Below are 20,824 nucleotides of genomic sequence, written 5' to 3' on the forward strand. Positions count from 1 at the left end.
ACAACTCTTGCAGTAAACACAGCTATAAGCCCACTTGGTACATGATCTTGACATCTCACCAAAGATTAAGTAGGCCAATAAGATTTTCTGGATCTGGTAAGGGAGGGATCACCCCAGATATATTCAGAGTCAGACACTGGTCAATCATGTACTCCCTCAGACAAAGCTCTCTCAATTTTTGAGTCCTCTTTTTAAAGGAACGACAGATGTCACTCCTTTCCCTAATATGACCTTCACAACAAATAGCAGTGTTAGGGATAGAAAAGTGGGGCAGTGCTTTAACATCGTTACCCCTTTTGCCCCCTCCCCCCCCCCGCCAACGTGAGGAGGAGAGGGGCAGCTGCTCCGGGGTCAGCAATTTAAAAGGGCCTGGGCCCTGAGTCCTTTTACATTGCTGCCAGAGCCCAAGCCCCGCCCCTTCCGCGGGCCCTCGTACCGGTAAGTGTTTAATATGACTTTCATCCCTGGCCTTCTGTCTCTAAATAGGTCAATGGCGTATAGGCTGATGAATGGGGCAAACGATAAGATTTTCTAATTATTCCATGAACCCAGAGACAAGTAGTTTGCAGCCTTTTAATCCAGTTTCCTAGAGAAGCTGAGAGAGTATGTCATTGAACATAAAAACACAAGAACATAAGACCGGCCATACTGGGTCAGACCAATGGTCCATCTAGCCCAGTATCCTGTCTTCTGACAGTGGCCAAGGAGAGGTGCTTCAGAGGGAAGCAACAGAACAGGTAATCATCAGGTGATCCATCCCATGTTGCCCATTCCTAGCTTCTGTCAAATAGAGGCTAGAGAGACACTTCATAGCATAGTTTTGTATCCCTGCCCACCCTGGCTAATAGCCACTGATGGTCCTATCCTCCAAGAACTTATCCACAAAGTTGTTACAAAGTTTCCAAGACTTATTGTCCTAGGACACCTCAGCTACTATTGTGACAACATCTTTAGTACAATGGCCTTTACCCATGGCTTTACACTTTGCACTCTTGGTTGCTCAATCTCAGGAACTACACACACACAGCTGATCACATGTTGGAAATGGAAACATGAAGCATTCCCCCTATCTTGGGTTTTCTACTATCATATCGAAACTAAGATTAGAATCTACTCTGGCTCCAGACAAGAAGCATCAAACACAGTAATCCATTTCAATACCCAGTAAATGCTAGTGAATCCTCCTCAATAAGAGACCATGGCAAGTCAATCTAGTGAGTCACTGACCACACAAGGAAATCCATAGAGATTCTGGCTCTGAAACATCTACTGCTTCTTTACTAACCTCACAGCTCTCCATAATTCTTTGATAATTGCAAGAAAGAAGGAAATTTAAGAGTTTGTTGCTGTATTCTGTGGCAAGGTGGGCTGGTGCCAAAGTAGGGAGGTACATGTCATCTATCACCCTACCATAGTTTGGGAACCTTGTTGCTGAAAATCCATCAATTATGTCCTGCACATTGCTGAGGGAAACTATTAATGGCCTTACACACTTGCATGAAAATGACCACCACTGTGGATTTTCCAAGTCCAAAATGATTTCCCACTGACTAGTAGCAACCCAACGTTGCAAGGTTCCAGAGTGTGATGGCCACTTGCTTCTCCGCTGTCAATGAATCTCTTTCGCATCCAGAAGTTCTGCAGCCACTGCTCATTGTCACAAACTTGTATTACAATGTGATCCCACTAGTCAATGCTCATTTCTTGGGCCCAGACGTGGCACACCACCCCCCACAACTGCTCCATGAACACAACCTTGAATTATTTGTAATTGTCATGTCCTCTCATTGTTGGAGAACTTTCTGCAGGTCTGCAAATACAGGAGAAGCATGAGTCCTGCATTTGCAACGCTCATGAGAATTTATACCTCTTCAGGTTCGATGCTCCTTGTCAAAGATACTGGACACTGAAGTACCATGCAGGTTTGTGGAATATAAAAAAAAAGACAAAAATTATAGTATATGGAGGACATTATGGGATGGAAAAAGTTGCATGCTGGGAACTTGACCACTAGCTCTCAGAGATGCCTGCATGACTCATTTCTATTCCACACTGTGAATCCAGATGACAGCATGTTGCATACTGGGTTACCTATCCATGGTGCACCGCTCTTTGCATCGACACAAGCACTCCTAGTTTGTACATGCAGGGCTGATGCAAGCAGCCAAATATGCACATACACAAGTGATATACTAACTTTGGTAGCTGTACGCTGATGAAACTTGTGTCGAACAGTTTGTAGTGTAGACATGGTCTTAGATACTGCCAATATGCTACAGCCCTGTTAATCATGAGTCAGGCCAAGACATGGAACAGAGCACACTGGTGACTCTACAGAATGATCTCCTGGTCACGGGCATCAGGTCAAACGACTACCCTTTGCTGGACACCTACAGGATTTGATACAGTTCACTCTGCAATGTGCTCCTTTTACGCCACTCAACCTGAGAATAAGGGGGGATTCTGCTCCCCAGCCTCCATAACCCTCACCTGTGGGTCCCAAAGTCATAAAGGGAGATCATGAAATAGCAGGGACTAAAATGTGAGCAATATGCAGAAGACATCCAGTTCTACTCCACATGCACATAAGATGCAAGCAACACCCCTCCACACGAGTTTTCCAAGGAAAGGGCCTGTCTGCGATCAGCAACTGCCTAGAACTGAATCCAGAAGAGCTTAAAATTAAGGTAATGATGATGGGATGAAGGAAACACTCCAAAAAACTTGCCTCCGCTATATCATCACCCTCCACCATACTCTTCTGCTTTGGTGTTCACCTCGATTCCTCATTTCCATATACCCAAACAGACAAAGTCATACAAAATGCCCTAGTCTATTCATGGATACCAAGACAAATGCCAGCTCCAGTCAATTTTAAATTTAGCCACAATGATTCATTCACCCATGGCCTCTAGGCATGATTTCTCTAAGTCCCTGTACCTAAGAATGAAACCTTGAATCTAAAAAAATACAGATAAACACAGGACACTAGAAAAAAGTCCTCCACTCTCCCTAGCGGCTTCAAACAGGGTCAAACTCGAAGTTCCAGTCCTTATCTTCAAATCTCTCCACAGTCTGGCCTTCTATGATCATGACCTCCCAGAACAGCTGTGTTCCACTGAGACAACGGAGTTATCTATGTCAAGGGTGAAACTCATGTGTGTAAAAAATTACAAATGGGAAGTACAGCTCTATGGGCCAGAAGTCATGACCATATGAACACCATTGTCTTTAGATTAGGCTGCAACACAACTCTTTGATTTAGCCTTCCTGTATTAAAACACGAATCTCTTCTCTTGAACCTGCAAAACAGAGTCCAATTTCTGGAAACACGAAGGAAGAGACTGACAGATTTAACAATACATTTGTGTATAATTTATAATTTTGTGAAGTACTCGTAGCACAGTGATGGGTGCCAGAGTAAGAATTTTCACAGATCAATCTTGTAAGCACCATACTGAAGTCCCAAGATGGAAGAGATTCTGAAGCTGGTGTATACACATCAGTGCTTTCAAATATCTTGTAATCCTACAATGACTGAAGGCAGAAAAGCTTTGTACTAATGGATGGTAAGCAGAAATGGCTGCCAAGTGCACTTAACAATAGGAAGACTGTCTTACCTTTTTTTTGCAATCCAAGAAAGGTGACAATTTGACAGCCAAGATCCATAGCGAAAATCTCAGTTTAGAACACATTTTCTTGTAAATGCCTTTTGAGTGTGTAAAAATATGTTGTGCACTTCCTCAGAACACCTTCATTTCTAACAAGGTACCATGATCCAAGCAGCCCAATGATGACAGAGAATTTGTCCTTACTCTTAGACAGAAGATGCAGAAGTACAGGAAGAATTAGAAACTGAGGACAGGCCCGGAAGATCTGAATACCAGAACTGATACTTTACTGGATTCCCTGGGTGTGTCTCTCATTGTTAATATTTATATTTCAGTAGAGCCCAGAGGACCCTTACCAGCACTGGAGCCCCATTTTATTAGGCGCTATACAAACGCAGAAATAGACACAGCCATTGCTTCAAGCATCTTGAAGTCTCTGTGGAAACAGGGATAATGGAAGATAAACTTTATAGAAAGTCCTGATCCAAATCATAGAATCATAGAATATCAGGGTTGGAAGGGACCTCAGCAGGTCATCTAGTCTAACCCCCCGCTCAAAGCAGGACCAATCCCCAATTAAATCATCCCAGACAGGGCTTTGTCAAGCCTGACCTTAAAAACCTCTAAGGAAGGAGATTCTACCACCTCCCTAGGTAACGCATTCCAGTGTTTCACCACCCTCCTAGTGAAAAAGTTTTTCCTAATATCCAACCTAAACCTCCCCCACTGCAACTTGAGACCATTACTCCTTGTCCTGTCCTCTTCTACCACTGAGAATAGTCTAGAACCATCCTCTCTGGAACCACCTCTCAGGTAGTTGAAAGTAGCAATCAAATCCCCCCTCATTCTTCTCTTCTGCAGACTAAACAATCCCAGTTCCCTCAGCCTCTCCTCATAAGTCATGTGTTCCAGACCCCTAATCATTTTTGTTGCCCTTCGCTGGACTCTCTCCAATTTATCCACATCCTTCTTGTAGTGTGGGGCCCAAAACTGGAAACAGTACTCCAGATGAGGCCTCACCAATGTCGAATAGAGGGGGACGATCACGTCCCTTGATCTGCTCGCTATGCCCCTACTTATACATCCCAAAATGCCATTGGCCTTCTTGGCAACAAGGGCACACTGCTGACTCATATCCAGCTTCTCGTCCACTGTCACCCCTAGGTCCTTTTCCGCAGAACTGCTGCCTAGCCATTCGGTCCCTAGTCTGTAGCGGTGCATTGGGTCCTTCCGTCCTAAGCGCAGGACCCTGCACTTATCCTTATTGAACCTCATCAGATTTCTTTTGGCCCAAGCCTCCAATTTGTCTAGGTCCCTCTGTATCCTATCCCTGCCCTCCAACGTATCAACCACTCCTCCTAGTTTAGTATCATCCGCAAATTTGCTGAGAGTGCAATCCACACCATCCTCCAGATCATTTATGAAGATATTGAACAAAACCGGCCCCAGGACCGACCCCTGGGGCACTCCACTTGACACCGGCTGCCAACTAGACATGGAGCCATTGACCACTACCCGTTGAGCCCGACAATCTAGCCAGCTTTCTACCCACCTTATAGTGCATTCATCTAGCCCATACTTCCTTAACTTGCTGACAAGAATACTGTGGGAGACCGTGTCAAAAGCTTTGCTAAAGTCAAGAAACAATACATCCACTGCTTTCCCTTCATCCACAGAACCAGTAATCTCATCATAAAAGGCGATTAGATTAGTCAGGCATGACCTTCCCTTGGTGAATCCATGCTGACTGTTCCTGATCACTTTCCTCTCATGTAAGTGCTTCAGGATTGATTCTTTGAGGACCTGCTCCATGATTTTTCCAGGGACTGAGGTGAGGCTGACTGGCCTGTAGTTCCCAGGATCCTCCTCCTTCCCTTTTTTTAAAGATCGGCACTATATTAGCCTTTTTCCAGTCATCTGGGACTTCCCCCGTTCGCCACAAGTTTTCAAAGATAATGGCCAATGGCTCTGCAATCACAGCCGCCAATTCCTTTAGCACTCTCGGATGTAACGCGTCCGGCCCCATGGACTTGTGCACGTCCAGCTTTTCTAAATAGTCCCTAACCACCTCTTTCTCCACAGAGGGCTGGCCATCTACTCCCCATGCTGTGATGCCCAGCGCAGCAGTCTGGGAGCTGACCTTGTTAGTGAAGACAGAGGCAAAAAAAGCATTGAGTACATTAGCTTTTTCCACATCCTCTGTCACTAGGTTGCCTCCCTCATTCAGTAAGGAGCCCACACTTCCCTTGGCTTTCTTCTTGTTGCCAACATACCTGAAGAAACCCTTCTTGTTACTCTTGACATCTCTTGCTAGCTGCAGCTCCAGGTGCGATTTGGCCCTCCTGATTTCATTCCTACATGCCCGAGCAATATTTTTATACTCTTCCCTGGTCATATGTCCAACCTTCCACTTCTTGTAAGCTTCTTTTTTATGTTTAAGATCCGCTAGGATTTCACCGTTAAGCCAAGCTGGTCGCCTGCCATATTTACTATTATTTCAACTCATCGGGATGGTTTGTCCCTGTAACCTCAACAGGGATTCTTTGAAATACAGCCAGCTCTCCTGGACTCCTTTCCCCTTCATGTTAGTCCCCCAGGGGATCCTACCCATCCGCTCCCTGAGGGAGTCGAAGTTTGTTTTCCTGAAGTCCAGGGTCCGTATCCTGCTGCTTACCTTTCTTCCCTGTGTCAGGATCCTGAACTCAACCAACTCATGGTCACTGCCTCCCAGACTCCCATCCACTTTTGCTTCCCCCACTAATTCTTCCCGGTTTGTGAGCAGCAGGTCAAGAAAAGCTCCCCCCCAGTTGGCTCCTCTAGCACCTTGCACCAGGAAATTGTCCCCCACATTTTCCAAAAACTTCCTGGATTCAATCAAACAGGAAATCTGGATCCCTCTTCACTTAAGTCATGAACAGGATATACATTGAGTGGTCCTTGAAACATCAGTGTTTACGAATCACTCCACTTTCTGAATAGAGACTATACTACCAAGTCTTTTAGGGACCACAATGCCGCTTGTGACTCGGCCTATAAGAATGCCTTCCCCTGACATCTTGAGGACTATTAGATAAATCTGAACTCTAATACACCAATCCTAAAATATCACTGCTGAGCAAAGAAGACAATGTGATTCCTTGTTTCCTCCTGTAATATTGGAATATTGTTAACAACTGCATCACAAATCCTCCTTTTCCCTGAAGGAAAGATTTCAGAACCACTCATACTGATTGAGACTTCAAAACATGGTTTTCCTTTTCTATAAATTCCCATCATCATGCTTGTGAATCCAAATATTTGAAGTAGATCAACAGTTAAGTGGCCACGTAATTAAGCATACATATTTGACATAATGTGTATCTTATTCGTTTCTGCAATTTAGAAGCATATTATAGGTGCAGCTGGTTGCACCACACACAGTGAAGGTGGCTTGACACTTCCTGTAAACACGTTCTTTTATAGTAACTTTTAACTTTCCCACTTTTTAAATGGTCAAGATATTTCCCAGGCCACATGACTGCCCTCAAGCTAACTTATTTGGGAAAGTTTATTTTTATAGATTGCAAATATTTTTTCCCCCTAAAACTACCTCCCTGTTGAAATACATATGAAAAGCCTCAAAATATTGCAGTGTATGATCCACACATCTCTCTCATATGAAACGTAAATAAAAGTGACTATTTTGGCTGCAGTAAGTATTTCAGAAGTATAAGTTTTACAACCTAGCAGCAAGGCATTACAAGGCCATTTGGAAACGAAAAATGCTGTAAGGAGTTAAAAGTATTGTCTTAGCATAAGTGAAAGAGACTTACAGAGTGAATTTTCTTTTTGGTTATAGAAATTATTTTAACAAAAGGGAATTGTCAGAAATAGTTTACACAGTGCAAATGAGAGCACCAATAGGAAAGCATACAGTCAGCAAGAAAGTAATAATCAAGATGCAAGTAAAGCACAATAACTTCTTCAGTTTGTTAAAACCTAGTATTTCGCATATTGGTAAACAGTTGAATTATGTGAAATTTCTTTCACAGCTTTAATGTACACTCCTAGTACATTTATGAAAGAACATTTATTTTCCTTAATACTTAAAAATATATTCTTTGAAAAAGTATGCCATTTCCATGTGGTCTGCTCAGTGTAACTACAGAAAGACATGTTATCAATGGTTAGCATTGCCCAGCCACTATAGTTAAAGAGCAAGCTATATTCTATCTCGATACACACACTATCAGCAAAACTTTCAGTTAATTTTTAATTGCAGATAATTAAGCCCCATAAACTGATGGTAAAGAAAAGAAAAGAATAAATATATTCAATATATAGATATTGCACATTCCAGAGCATTTTAATATTTATTAATTAGTAATCCTGAATGGCACGTAAGTGCTTAAAAGTAAATAATATGAAAATCAAAGACTTTTAAAAGGTGGTATGACTATCCTTCAAACAAGCCTTTCTAAAAGAAATGCAGGCATATATTTTTGTACATGGAACATTTCTTGAACCAATTCTATTTACATATTATTTTTGTAACAGAATTTTAATCTCAGGACAGGAGTTAATCTACAACCTTTTAAAACAACTATTAGAGAAGAACACTGTTTATCTCTAGTACTTTTAACACTTTTGTTAATATTAGGCTATTTTTAACATGCTGACATTCCTTTAAAGGAAATGTTCCTTTAAAGAAAAGAATAAGCGAAGACAGCTTTAGCCTGTATAAAAACCCACAGCACCACCTACAGACACAATTTTAAAAATGCATGGTAACAAAAGTTACCTACTGCAAATCTATAAAATATCAGTTGGCAATATCCTTTAAAAATCTTTACACTGAATCAGCAGCTGAATGATCAAAACGGAAGACAGCCAGAATGGCATACTTCTGAGTACTGTCCGGAGACTGAAGATGTGAATTATCCCTGCTAACTGCCTTAAGAGGAAACATTTGCAGTGTTGTTATAGCCACATTGCTCCCAGGATATGACACACACAAGCTAGGTGAGGTAATATGTTTTATTGGACCAACTTCTGTTGGTGGAACAGACAAGCTTTCAAGAGACCAAGAGCTTGCCCTCAGGGCTGGAAAAAGTAATCAGAGCGTCACAGATAAATGCAAGATGGGACAGATTGTTAAACATAAGCATTAACATGTTGCAGGAGAGCAGATAACGTGAAACAGACAATCAACAATTTTTTATGATCTCCCATGTGGGTTCCACTGTGGGGCGGTTGGTGAGTTGCATTTTTTCCATACCGAAGCCAGCTCTATTGAGGTATTTGTGTGGCCAGTTCCATGACATGATCTACTTCTCTGGTGGAGTGTCCTTGTTTGGTGAAGGCAGATTTAAGTGTCTTAAGGTGTCTATCCTGGACTTTCTCCTCAGAGCATAGGCTGCGGTAACTGAGTGTCTGGCTGTAGATAACAGATATTTTGGTGTCTGGAGCGGTTCCTGGATCCAGGGAAGTAAGCATGGGATCTGTGCGTTTCTTGGATATAGTTATCTATGGTTAAACTTTCACAGAAAAATTAAAGACGACAAAAACACCCTATCATCTGTGGGCAAACACTTTTAACAAAGTGATCACTCTTCATTGGATCTCTCGGTCTTCATCCTCAAACAAAACCTGCACAACACCATCAAAAGATGAGCCTGGGAAGTTAAATTCATAACTTCGCTAGATACCAAAATTCAGGGGCTTAGAGACACTGGTTTTAGGACTCATTACACCAATGTGTAACCCACTAATTCTCCCTGGGCCCAGGACTGCACAGGTGTTAATTGCCCACTGTCCTTTAACTGGTCTCCTGTAACTTGTTAACGACTTATGCTTAACAATCTGTCCCATCTTGGATTTATCTGCAACATTGATTACTTTTTGCAGTTTTAAAGAAGAGCCCTGTGTAGCTCAAAAGCTTGTCTCGTCCAACAACAGAAGCTATTCCAATGGAAGATACTACCTCACCCACCTTGACTCTAAGAGAAAAGGGCTGTGTACTACTTACCAAAAGAAGATTTTTTTAAAAACTATTTTAAATGCACAACAGACTGCATGTTATTTTACAATGTAAGTTAAGCAAAATATACTAAAGGAACGTTTTTGTAATACACGGTTAACTGAAGAAATAAAGACCAACGTACTTCAAGCTGCAGTTCTGTGTACTTTCTTCTTAGTTCAGCCACTTCTTCCCCAGCCTGCATCTTCTTATATAAATCAAGCTCAGTATCCAGTAATTCTTTCTGCATCTAAGAAATTGTCAAGGTGAAGTTATTAGTTTATACATTCCTTACTCCTGAATGAGGAAAATACTCCACTGATAATGACAAAGGTTTTGATAGCCCAGAATAACACTGCTAATAGTGGGCAGTCATGACTGGCTATTTTAAAAATAAGCAGGGCCTTCAAGTGAGTTAGATTACTCTTAAGGCAACAGAAAATTTCCCCTTTCTCTCTGTACCTGGAAAACAGAAATACAGAAACCTGAACCAAGACAGAAGAAACGGGTTGGGAATCTAGATGACGGGCTTTTCATTTTTGGCTTAAGTTATACTATTGTTGTTTCTTATTAGTACTTAATACTGGTATTGTGAGCAGCCTCCAAAGTACACTGCATGAGGTTAGGAGGTTAAGACTGGAAGGTGAAACTCAGTGTTTAATAATGGGAAGTCTCCGAAAACTTTATGTTGTCATTGCCTCCAGTACTGATTTAACAGCCAACCACGATAATGGAATTTGGTGTTTCTTCTTTTAAAGCAGGAGTTACCCCAAGTAATGGGTTGCAACTTGTGTGGTGGTGGGAAGATCCCCAACAATCTAAAAAGTTCTGCAGAACATAATTCAGTACATTTTAAATGACAAATGAATACACAATACACACTCTAATGGCAAGTTCTTTTAATACCACAATATTTTCGTAATGTGAGAAAGCCAAATGGTAGCTCACTGCAGACTAAGGCAGGACACAAGTATGAGCAGTAGACTACTAGCACCTCTGCTAATAAAAGTCAGCCTCTTTGTGTATGTTGTTTTTCCTTCCGGAACACAGTATATGAACCATTAAAAAACTGTTATATACAAACACCAATTGCAAGTACCCATGCACACAAATCATGACAAAATGTGTCACTGAACTGAAATCCACACATGTTGGCTGCAACTTCTAAGGTCTGAGAGCACAACTGAGCTTCATACGATCATGTTGCATATGTCAGTCTTCACTGGAGTTTGGTTCCGATTAAGGGGTGATTGTAAAACATGGATTGGTTTTGTGAGGAGGACCACGTCCAGAGGTTCCAAATCATGCCTCAAAATAAAAATAAAATGCACAAATAACTAAAATAGTTTCTGAAGTTACAGTTCATGCGGTGATTACCAAATTGAAAAACAGTGCTTTTGATAAATATTGTTTTGCAGGTGTATCAGCGATATGGCTGTGGATGTCCGAAAACGACTGCTTTCAAAACTCATGAAAAGTGATTTAGCAATTCAAATTCCTTAGTCAGAAACTCTGGTGCTTCATAACTTCTTAAGTTTGTTAGGTATATTGCTGATGCTTCCATTGAAGATTCTTTTGTAAAGTTGTGCAGTGTCCCTCAAGAAGAAAATGATTACTTGACATATCAGGAGACAAAGATTTCCACATTCAGTAGGAGCAGTGTACTGTAATCTACTTAGATTGCACCACGGCAAGAACAAGTAAAACTAATGGCCTGGTCACATATATGCAATGCACTATGCTTTCAGGGCTTCATGCACGACCAATCTTTAACTGTTCACAAAACGCCTGAAAACCTGTGGCCAAGACCTTCATGAAGCTGTCAAAGTAGTGAACTTCACCAAAGCTACACTAAGAAAGCTGGCTCCCTGCTCCGCCTCCTCTCCAATCGCTCAGATGACACAGGTTTCTTTCACCACCTTGTTCGCATTACAGCATTCTTACAAGGCAGACTGCTAACTTTCCTCTTTGAGATAAGAGTGGAAGTGCAGGTTTTCCCTCATGATGAAGTCTCTCCTTGCTAATGTCTTCAATAATTGTCTGTGTGACAAAGCTTAACCTATCTTGCAGACATCTTTGGGCACCTAACAAACTGAACTACTCTCTTCAGGTGTGGAATACAAATGTTCTGTCCATGCAAAACAGAGTAAAAACATTCAGCAAAAAAACTTGGAAATAAGTCTTCTAGAGGTGCTTCATCTTGTTTCAGTCTTCAAGGAAAATGAGGAGCCAGTCAAGCACTATCAGAATCTGATCATTCAGTATCCAATCTTATTTCAGACTTACTTGTAGGACGAGCTTCTTAACTACTTGCAGAACTCACTGAATCAATGCAAGACAAACTGACATTTCTCCTGTAATAGAATTACAGGACTATAGTATAGTATAATGTAGTATAGTATAACAGGATGTTTTCTAGCCAGTAATAAAGCATGGCTAGAATGGCTCTTTATTCTAAAGTTTTAGTCAGATTGTTTTTCAGCTGCAGTAACAAAAAAAATCCCCAAAAGTGCTGGTATCAACCACCTAACAAAAACTATTTAAAACTATTTCTGCAATTCAACTTCATTGAACATCATTCATCAGCAATACAGTTCAATCTGACAAATATTCTTGTAATTTATCTCCATAACGGAGATCACTTTCCAAAACCTGTTATTTCTGGTATGAAAAAGTTCACCCTATGGTTGGGATAGGTGGTTTTGGGGGAAGAGAGGTCATAAAACATTTCTTGACCTGAAAGGGGTTATCAGCTCCTAAAAGATTAGGAAAACCCTGTTTTACAATTTCAATCCAAGAACTAGCGCCACCAAATTAATCCTTTTCTTAATATAGCGGTCTCAGGAGTTTAATAGAAAGGACTCAGGTTGAGAACTAAGATGTGTTTCAGAAGTAGTCACACAGAAGCGTAAGTCCAACTGCCAGTCCCAATTATTATTTTATAGTTACTATTTTTCATTATCATCTGCCTATTAAGTAAGGCTGCCTTGTATTTTCTCAAATATGATTGCAAATTTAAAGCTGATGATCCTTCCTAGAATTCAGTCTAAGGTGAAGTCATAAAGTCTTTGGAGTAGCATCCCAAAACTAAAACTTTAGAAGGGAAAAATAAACATTCTAAGGGATTGGCATTCTGAACAAACTGGAACAGATGAAGACTGGCTGTGGTCTTCCAAAGAAGTATCTGGTAAAACACTCTACACTACACTATTTTTTTTTTTTTTTAAAAACCCTTCCCTGGTTTTTTTTCCTATGTGTTTTTGTGTCTGTAAGTAGGGTAGAACAGAAATGTGTGATTTATTTGTTTAGAATGACTTGTTTAGAAGATCATTTTAATTCCTTAATATTGATACTTTTCCAGGGCTTTTAAAATTGTTCATTCACTCTAATCTGGGGCTGAAGATCTCATCCTAGAGATAACAAAATATCAGGGTCATAAAAAGGTCATGTAATTGGATCAGAAAGCAAAGGTTTACAGATCAAGTCTAACTCTGGAAACGACCAAAGGGAGTAATTAGCCTTCTGTAGCATCAAAAAGAGAAACCACTGAAGAGAAACTTCTCTCACAGCTAAAAGCTCATTATGACCAGTGAATTCAAAAGACTGACAATACATACATTAACATTGTCTCCAACCTTGAAAGTATGGCATATGGGACAAGTTCACAGTGAGATTAATGCAGTACTATAATTGCCCACCCAAATGACTATTTAGTTGATAGCACTGTATAACACAATCAAAACATGACGGGAAGCAACTTAATTCTAGTGAGTAAGTAGTTATTTGTTTCTTATTCTAAATCTAACCCTTACAGTGAGAGCTTCCTTTTGTTTAAAAAAATATTCTTCTCCCCCATTGCTGCTGGAAAGACCCACAATGAAAAGGAGAACTTGACTGACTATTCAGGAGAAGCACTGAAACTAACAAAGTGCTGTCAAAAGTAAGAGAAAAGAAAAAAAGTGAAAAATATTTTTCTTCTGATATATTTCAGATGATGTACTAAATTTAGGTATACAAATAACAATACGAGATAAAAAACAATTTCAGACAGCTACCTGTATTTTAAATTGACAACGTCCCTTTATAGTGAGGGAAACTAATAGAATAATCTTACTTACTGGTAGACTCACAGTGGTGGGATTTTTTTTAGCTGAGGGGCATCAGCACATGACGCAATTATATAACTTATTTAAAAAAAAAAAACAAAAAAAAAAAAAAACAGAAATTGAGTACCTGAGCCTTAGTTTTCAAGCTTTTCAGAGGAGCACCTCCAGATGAGACACCTTTTAATTCATCCTTTAACTTGGTAATGCTATTAGTCAAAGTCTCCAGTGTTTTCATTATTTCTGCTTTGTCTTCTGACTTCATCAGGGGTTTATTCTTCTCCAACTTTGAAATCAACATCTGTCCAATTTAAAACATTTTTATTATAGTTGGGAGGATTAATGTATCTAGTATTCTAGATGTAATTGTGGGTTTTCCTAGATATGTTGATTAAAATGCTAGAACAGAGAAAACACACTTGGCTTTCAAGATCAACATGGTTGTTCATATAATTTATATCCAGGTAAATGGGTATATTTAACTATTCCTTTTTGTAATGATTAATGAGGATCTTCTAAGAGAGAATTCAAATTCTGCAACAGATAGTTCAACATACCAGAAAGTTTTTCAGGCATTCTACCCAACCTAAATTATGACTTTGCCTTTCACCTCCTACCCCGACTGTTCTATGCATCTTTTGTTGTGCTCATGTGGTAAATAAAGTGGGGGGATAGCTCCCTTTGATGGACACCCAGCCAGCCAGCCAACTGTAAAATCCCTCTTGGTAGCTGTTCTCTACTTGCTTTACCTGTAAAGGGTTAAAAAGTCCCCCAGGTAAAGAAAAAGAAAAGTGGGCACCTGACCAAAAAAGCCAATGGGAAGGCCAGAACTTTTTAAAATAGGGAAAGAAACTTTCCCTTTGTCTGTACTCTCTGGGCTGGAGGGAGCCATACTATAAGCAGCTTTAAGCCAGGTATGATCATAAATCATCAGATCATACCTAGAACTACTTATCGGAACTCCAAATGTGTAAGTAGATCGTAATGTTTAGCTAGATGCGATCAGGTTTATTTCTGTATTTTTTAAGGCTTGTGGAGCTCTTTTGTGCTAACCCTTGATGCTTTTGTTTGCTTGTAACCCTTAAACTGAACCCCCAAGAAAGCTGTTTTGGGTGCTTAAATTGTGTAATTGTTTCTTTTAAGATCTAGCAAAAAGCCGAAGTTCCAGACGTAATCTTTTCCTTTTTGTTTTTAATAAAAATTTATCTTTTTTAAGAACAGGATTGGATTTTTGGTGTTCTAAGAGGTTTGTGCATGTTGTTTGATTAGCTGGTAGGAAACAAAGGAAATTAACTGTGGCTTTCTCAGCTCTTCCCCGGACGGGGTGGTGAAAGGGCTTGAGGGTACCCCAAAGGGAGGAATTTCCAAGTGCTCCTTCCTGGGTTCAAAGGGGGTTTTTTTGCATTTGGGTGGTGGCAGCGTTTACCAAGCTAAGGTCAGAGAAAAGCTGTAACCTTGGGAGTGTAATACAAGCCTGGAGTGGCCAGTATTAATTTTTAGAATCCTTGCGGGTCCTCACTTCTGCACTCGGAGTGACAGAGTGGGAATTCAGCCTTGACAGCTCATCTCAACAGCTCTTAGGGGCAGGAACTGTCTTTGGCCATGCCATTAGTACAAAAATAGGTGTTTTCTTAACTTGAGTTATGAAAGTCAAGTTAAAATCCTAGTGAAGACAAGACAGTTTGTAGTTTGCAAATGAGATGATAGGTCCAGTTAAAGACTTTGGGGAAGACTAATTTAACTCAACCTGCTAACTCATGTAAAAATTACAAACTGCTTAGATTTTTACCAGGGTTTTAACTTGAGTTAGCTAACTCAAGAACACACCTTTCTTTCATACTGAAGACAAGAGTTAAGTCTGTTTCTATGTAGTGCCATGCACATCATTGGTGAATGTCAGGTTTAGATTTTATATCCTATTACCTCAGTATTCCTGTAGATCAAGGTTCTATCTATAATCAACATGCCAGTTTCTACCACCTTCAATTTTAACCTCAATAGCTCATGTTTGTATCTACTGATTCTGTGTGTTTGAAAACACTATTTTAGATAAAAACAAGCCTAACTTTGATCATTAGTGTCTAGTCTACAGTAAATATAGCGTTTTGTTTTTTTTTAAAGATATACCCCCAGTTTACAAATAGACTCCCTTTCAGCCTTCCCAACAGCAATGGAAAACGACCACATGGGGAAGTGTGATGATGCAGGTGTCGTCAACACCAAGTCCCAGGGCTCAGCAAAAATGACTATACTCAGGCTTTCATTTTAAAGCATTCCAAGCCAGGGGCTGGCTGAATTTATGTTTCCCATGAGTATTTGGGGTATTTGATGGGTCCCATACAAAAGTAGACTGCTCTGGGTGAAGTTTCCAGGAGTACTTGACATCCTCGCATGTCATGATCAATTATGAGGTAAAAAAATGTAGCAATCAGGTTAAACTGCATTAGAATTTTTTGTCCCAAGCACATATCTTGGAACCACTATCCTAAAATTTCCAAAGATGAACAAAGGAAGCAGAAGAAATGATCCTTCTTGAACAAAGAATACATCATTAGAAAGATGTGCCAAAGTACTGAGGAGCAGTGCCAGAGCACTTGAGTATCGACAGAAAGCAGCACCAACAAAAATGCACTAAGGCACTAAGAAACATGGAAGTGCCAACAAGAAAAACTTAGCATACAGAATACAGAACTCCAATATACTGAGCAACTGGAACAAAATGCCAAACAATTCTGGAAACCAAAAAAAAAAAAAAAAAAAAAAGAGCAGACAGACTTGGCACTTCAAGAACAAGCAAACCAGAGCATCAATAAAAGCACAACAGCACTTCTTCCTCTCTCTTTACAGAGCTGACTGCAAGGAAGGACACCAGGAAAAAGATACCTAGAGAACAAGGCTGGCAAGATGGTCAGATGCAGCAACAGGTGGAAGTCCACATGTGGCTCCTTCGCTGACCACAATCAAGAAAGAACTGGTCAGATGGTTCTAGGGATTGGAGGGATCAGCAGTGCATGATAGGGAAAACACGGAAAGCTCAAACACTGGCCCCCACTAACAAAAATCTTAGAGATAAAAGAATCCCACACTGTCTAATGAGGGAAGCATGAGAACCAACAGTCAGAACACTTTGTGATAGTGACCTCTTTTGCATTGAGATTTATGGATGAAAAGCACGAAAAGCTAGGTATTATTACATATTTACATACCATTAATTGCAATTTATGATTACAACAAACTATTGTAACGATTTTACAACTCATGCTGTCAACTTACTTTTATTATCTCTGCAGAAAGCTGCAAACAGGGAGTATCTAAATACTTTACCTTTTGTGTTTCAATGTGCTTTTCTAAGATCTCCTGTTTTTTCTTTCTCACATCTTGTTGAAGTCTTAGTGCTTCCTAGGGGCATAAAATAAAATTACAGAAAGTTCCTAAGATTTTTGGAATCAAGAATTCATCAAGAGAATATTCTGTCACTGAATAAACTAGTTTGCCTACTGTAGTAAGTGATTACAAAAAGAAATTCTGACTAAAATAAATTCTAGTAATAGAAATAGGCTCACCTGACGTACAAAAAGAGGGTTATCAAAGCTATCCTTAGCGTATCAAACATCAGGGTTAGTGATAAATCTGACAACCAGACTTAAATAGATGCCAGGAAAGCGTCAATCTTTATCACTTATCTAGGACTAGGGTAACCATTTCACAGATCACTATTCCAGTGTGAAAAGCAGAATATTTTACCACCACATTTCCAGAGGAATTTTGGTATTCTTTATAGTGCAACCCCCATGATTTTATTGCAGGAGTTCAGACATATAAGGGAAGTATCCTAGAAGCAACCGTATGTTAAGTCCTACAATAAATTAGACATATTTCATAGTACAGTCTCAGGCCACAAAAATCAAAAGTTCATAGAAAGTTTTTAAAAAACTTTGATAACATCACCAAAAACTTGCTACCTGGAAAGTAACATTATGATTGGCTAGTATAACTTGTAAGGAACATAACTTTCAATTTTTGAAGTGGAATCTTGCCACATATTTATGAATACAGAAGTATGAAATGTAAATTTGTCCATTTCAGAATTGTATTACTGTATTTCTAAAATACTGTACTTGGAGGAGAGAGCAGAAGAGATGCCAGAGCTTCTATTCAGCTTCTGCTGCAGGTGCTGTAAAGAAAGCAATCACTTCCTGCTCTCAGGCATAGAATGGGAGCAGAAGCTCATGATTCAGCACATGTTCAAGAAGAGCTAAGGAATTTTATACCAACATAGTTGATGAGGGAGAAGGAACATAAAAATTTGCCTCAATTTTGGGTCAGCATTTCCATGTCAGCCAACAGCTGGACTCAGACTGCAAGGTGAATTAACTTACACAGAATGCAAATGTGTCGACAGCTACAAAATACTAATATTAATACTAAGCTATGTTTGTGTCTCTCTCCTCCCAAACACCAACCTGACTTCTGCTTGCTCAGAATCTCTTATTTGCTATAGTGTGTGATCCTGTTCTCCAGTGGCTGCAGTCCATAGAGGGATTATAAACACAGGGGAATGAGGAAAGGAAAGGGAGATGGGGAAAACAAAGGAAGACAGGAGGAGGAGGAGAAAGGGGAGCTACATTTGACATCCATCCCAACGAGCCATGAATTTCTCACAGGTATTGTATTATAATACTACCCATCTCTTCAGACAGCAAAGAGCAGCAGAAAAAGTGAACCAGCAAGAGGGCAAAATTTGTTGTTTCTCTTTATCTTTAAGACTTATTCAATAAGTCTGAAGTCACTGGAAGCTACAGGTGCTCAGGTCTTCCGAGAAGTCAGGTTATAGCTGTATAATGTTGGAGACCCCATATCAGAGGCAACTTGAAAATCTGATCCCATATTACAGGTGACATGCAGTTACAAAGGCGTATGTGTTAAATCTGAAGATCTCTATAGTTAGTGTCTATTAGCTTAAACCATCTATACAGAAGTTATGTCATCCTCAATGCTTTTTTATGAACCTAAATTGGATGGATTCAACTCATTTGTTATGAACTGAAAAAAGACAGTTACCTTTTTCTGTAACTGATGTTCTTCAAGATGTGTTGCTCATGTCCATTCAACTTAGGTGTGTGTGCGCGCGCACATGCGTGCATGCACACACCACGTGCACCCGTGTTGGAAATTTTTTCCCTCAGCAGTAAACGTAGGGGACAAGCTCTGGCACCCCCTGGAGTGGCGCACACATGCTGTGGTACGTAGGGCACCACCAGCTCCCCCCACCCTCAGTTTCTTCTTGCCAGAAATTCCGACAGTGGGGGAGGAGGGCGGGTTGTAGAATGGACATGAGCAACAAATCTCGAAGAACACCAGTTATGGAAAAATGTAAAGGTCTTTTCTTTGAATACTTGCTCATGTCCATTCAATTTAGGTGATCCCCAAGCAGTACCCCGTGGAGGTAGGTAGGAGTTCACAGACGTGTAGATTGTAACATAGCTCTGCGGAACCCAGCGTCGTCTCTGGCCTGCTGAGTGATAGCATAATGGGCTGTGAATGTGTGCACCGAAGACCACGTTGCAGTGTGACAGATGTCCTGTGCCAGGAAGGCCGCCGAGGATGCCTGCGTTCTGTCAAGTGGGCTATGACGATTGGTGGCACAGGGACTCCCGCCAACTCATAACAAGTCCGAATGCAAGAGGTGATCCAATCAGAAATCCTCCGTGTGGACACCAGGAGGCCCTTCATCCTATCAGCTGCAGAGATGAAAAGCTGAGTCAACTTATGGAAAGGCTTTGTCCAACCTAGGTAGAAAGCCAGGGCTCTTCTAACATCCAAAGCGTGAAGGCGCCTCTCTTCACTAGTCTCATGGGGCTTGGGGCAGAAGACCAAAAGGAAGATGTCCTGACTCACGTGGAAAGTAGGCATCACCTTGGGAAGGAAGGCCACGTGGGGCCGGAGCTGAACCTTGTTCTTATAGAAGACCGTGTACGGCAGCTCTAAGGTCAAGGCTCGCAGCTCAGAGACTCGCCTCGCCAATAGGTGAGAGAGGGAGCACGAGGCCAAAGGCTCAAAGGACAGGCCTGTGAGCCTGGACAAAACCAAGTGAGATCCCACTGAGGGACTGGGGACCAAACTTGTGGAAAAAGTCTCTCAAGACCGCTGAGGAATTGGACTGTCATGTCATGGGAGAACACTGTCTGACCCTGGATTGGCAGATAATGGTGGAAATGGCTGCCAGATGCACCTTGATAGAGGAGTGTTCCAGGCCCTGGTTCCTCAAATGAAGAAGGTCGTCTAAGATTGACTGCATCGAAGAATGCAAAGGGGAGATGCCCCGTTTGGCTGCCCAGCGGGAGAACCTCGTCCACTTTGCCAGGTAAGTCTATTTAATTGAAGGCTTCCTACTCTCAAGGATGACCTTCTGGACCCCTTCTGAACAGGCCCATTCCTCAGGGTTCAGCCACGCAACACTCACGCCGTGAGGTGGAGGGACCCAAGGTTGGAGTGCAAGAGTCTACCATGATCCTGTGACAGCAGGTCCGGTCGGTTTGGCAGGGGCCACGGCGGGATTGCTGCCAGGCTCGATAGCATCTAGAACCAGTGCTGGCAAGGCCATGCCGGGGCAATCATGATAACCTGAGCCTTGTCTCTCTTGATTTTCGCTAGGACCTTGCTGATGAGCGGAATTGGAGGGAACGCATATATCAGGCTTCCTGCCCTCGGCAGGAGGAAGGCATCAGAGAGGGAGTCCTTGCCCAGTCCCCGTCTGGAGCAAAACCTGTGGCACTCCTGTTTTGCCTAGTGGCAAACAAATCCACCTGGGGGGTTCCCTACCTCTGGAAGATTGCGCTGGCCACCTCTGGGTGGAGCACCCACTCGTGGTGAGAGGAGAAGTCCCTGCTCAGGTGATCTGCTAGCGTGTTCTTGGCACCCAGAAGGTGACACGTTTCTAGGTAGATTCCATGGTAGATGCACAAGTCCCAGAGACGGAGTATCTCCTGGCAGAAGGCCGTGGATCATGCTCCCCCTTGTCTGTTGTTGTTGAACAGCGGTTCCCAAAAACTTGTTCCGCCGCTTGTGCGGAGAAAGCCTCTGGCGGGACGGCCGGTTTGTTTACCGGCTGC

At 41.3% G+C, this 20,824-nt stretch overlaps 1 protein-coding gene across 2 annotated transcripts in view; it reads right to left on the reverse strand.

Moving 5' to 3' along the window:
- Positions 1-20,824, reverse strand: part of RBM26 (RNA binding motif protein 26) — a 101,675-nt gene that overhangs the window by 27,833 nt on the left and 53,018 nt on the right. For both annotated transcript variants that reach the window (XM_074962357.1, XM_074962351.1), the window contains exons 16-18: positions 17,037-17,111; positions 13,843-14,013; positions 9,755-9,859 (exon numbers count right to left, since the gene is read on the reverse strand). In XM_074962357.1, the coding sequence (XP_074818458.1) occupies positions 9,755-9,859; positions 13,843-14,013; positions 17,037-17,111 (351 nt within the window). The remainder of the gene's footprint in view (positions 1-9,754; positions 9,860-13,842; positions 14,014-17,036; positions 17,112-20,824) is intronic.

This window comes from Natator depressus, chromosome 1 (assembly GCF_965152275.1).
Source record: "Natator depressus isolate rNatDep1 chromosome 1, rNatDep2.hap1, whole genome shotgun sequence".
NCBI classification, from domain to species: domain Eukaryota; kingdom Metazoa; phylum Chordata; order Testudines; family Cheloniidae; genus Natator; species Natator depressus.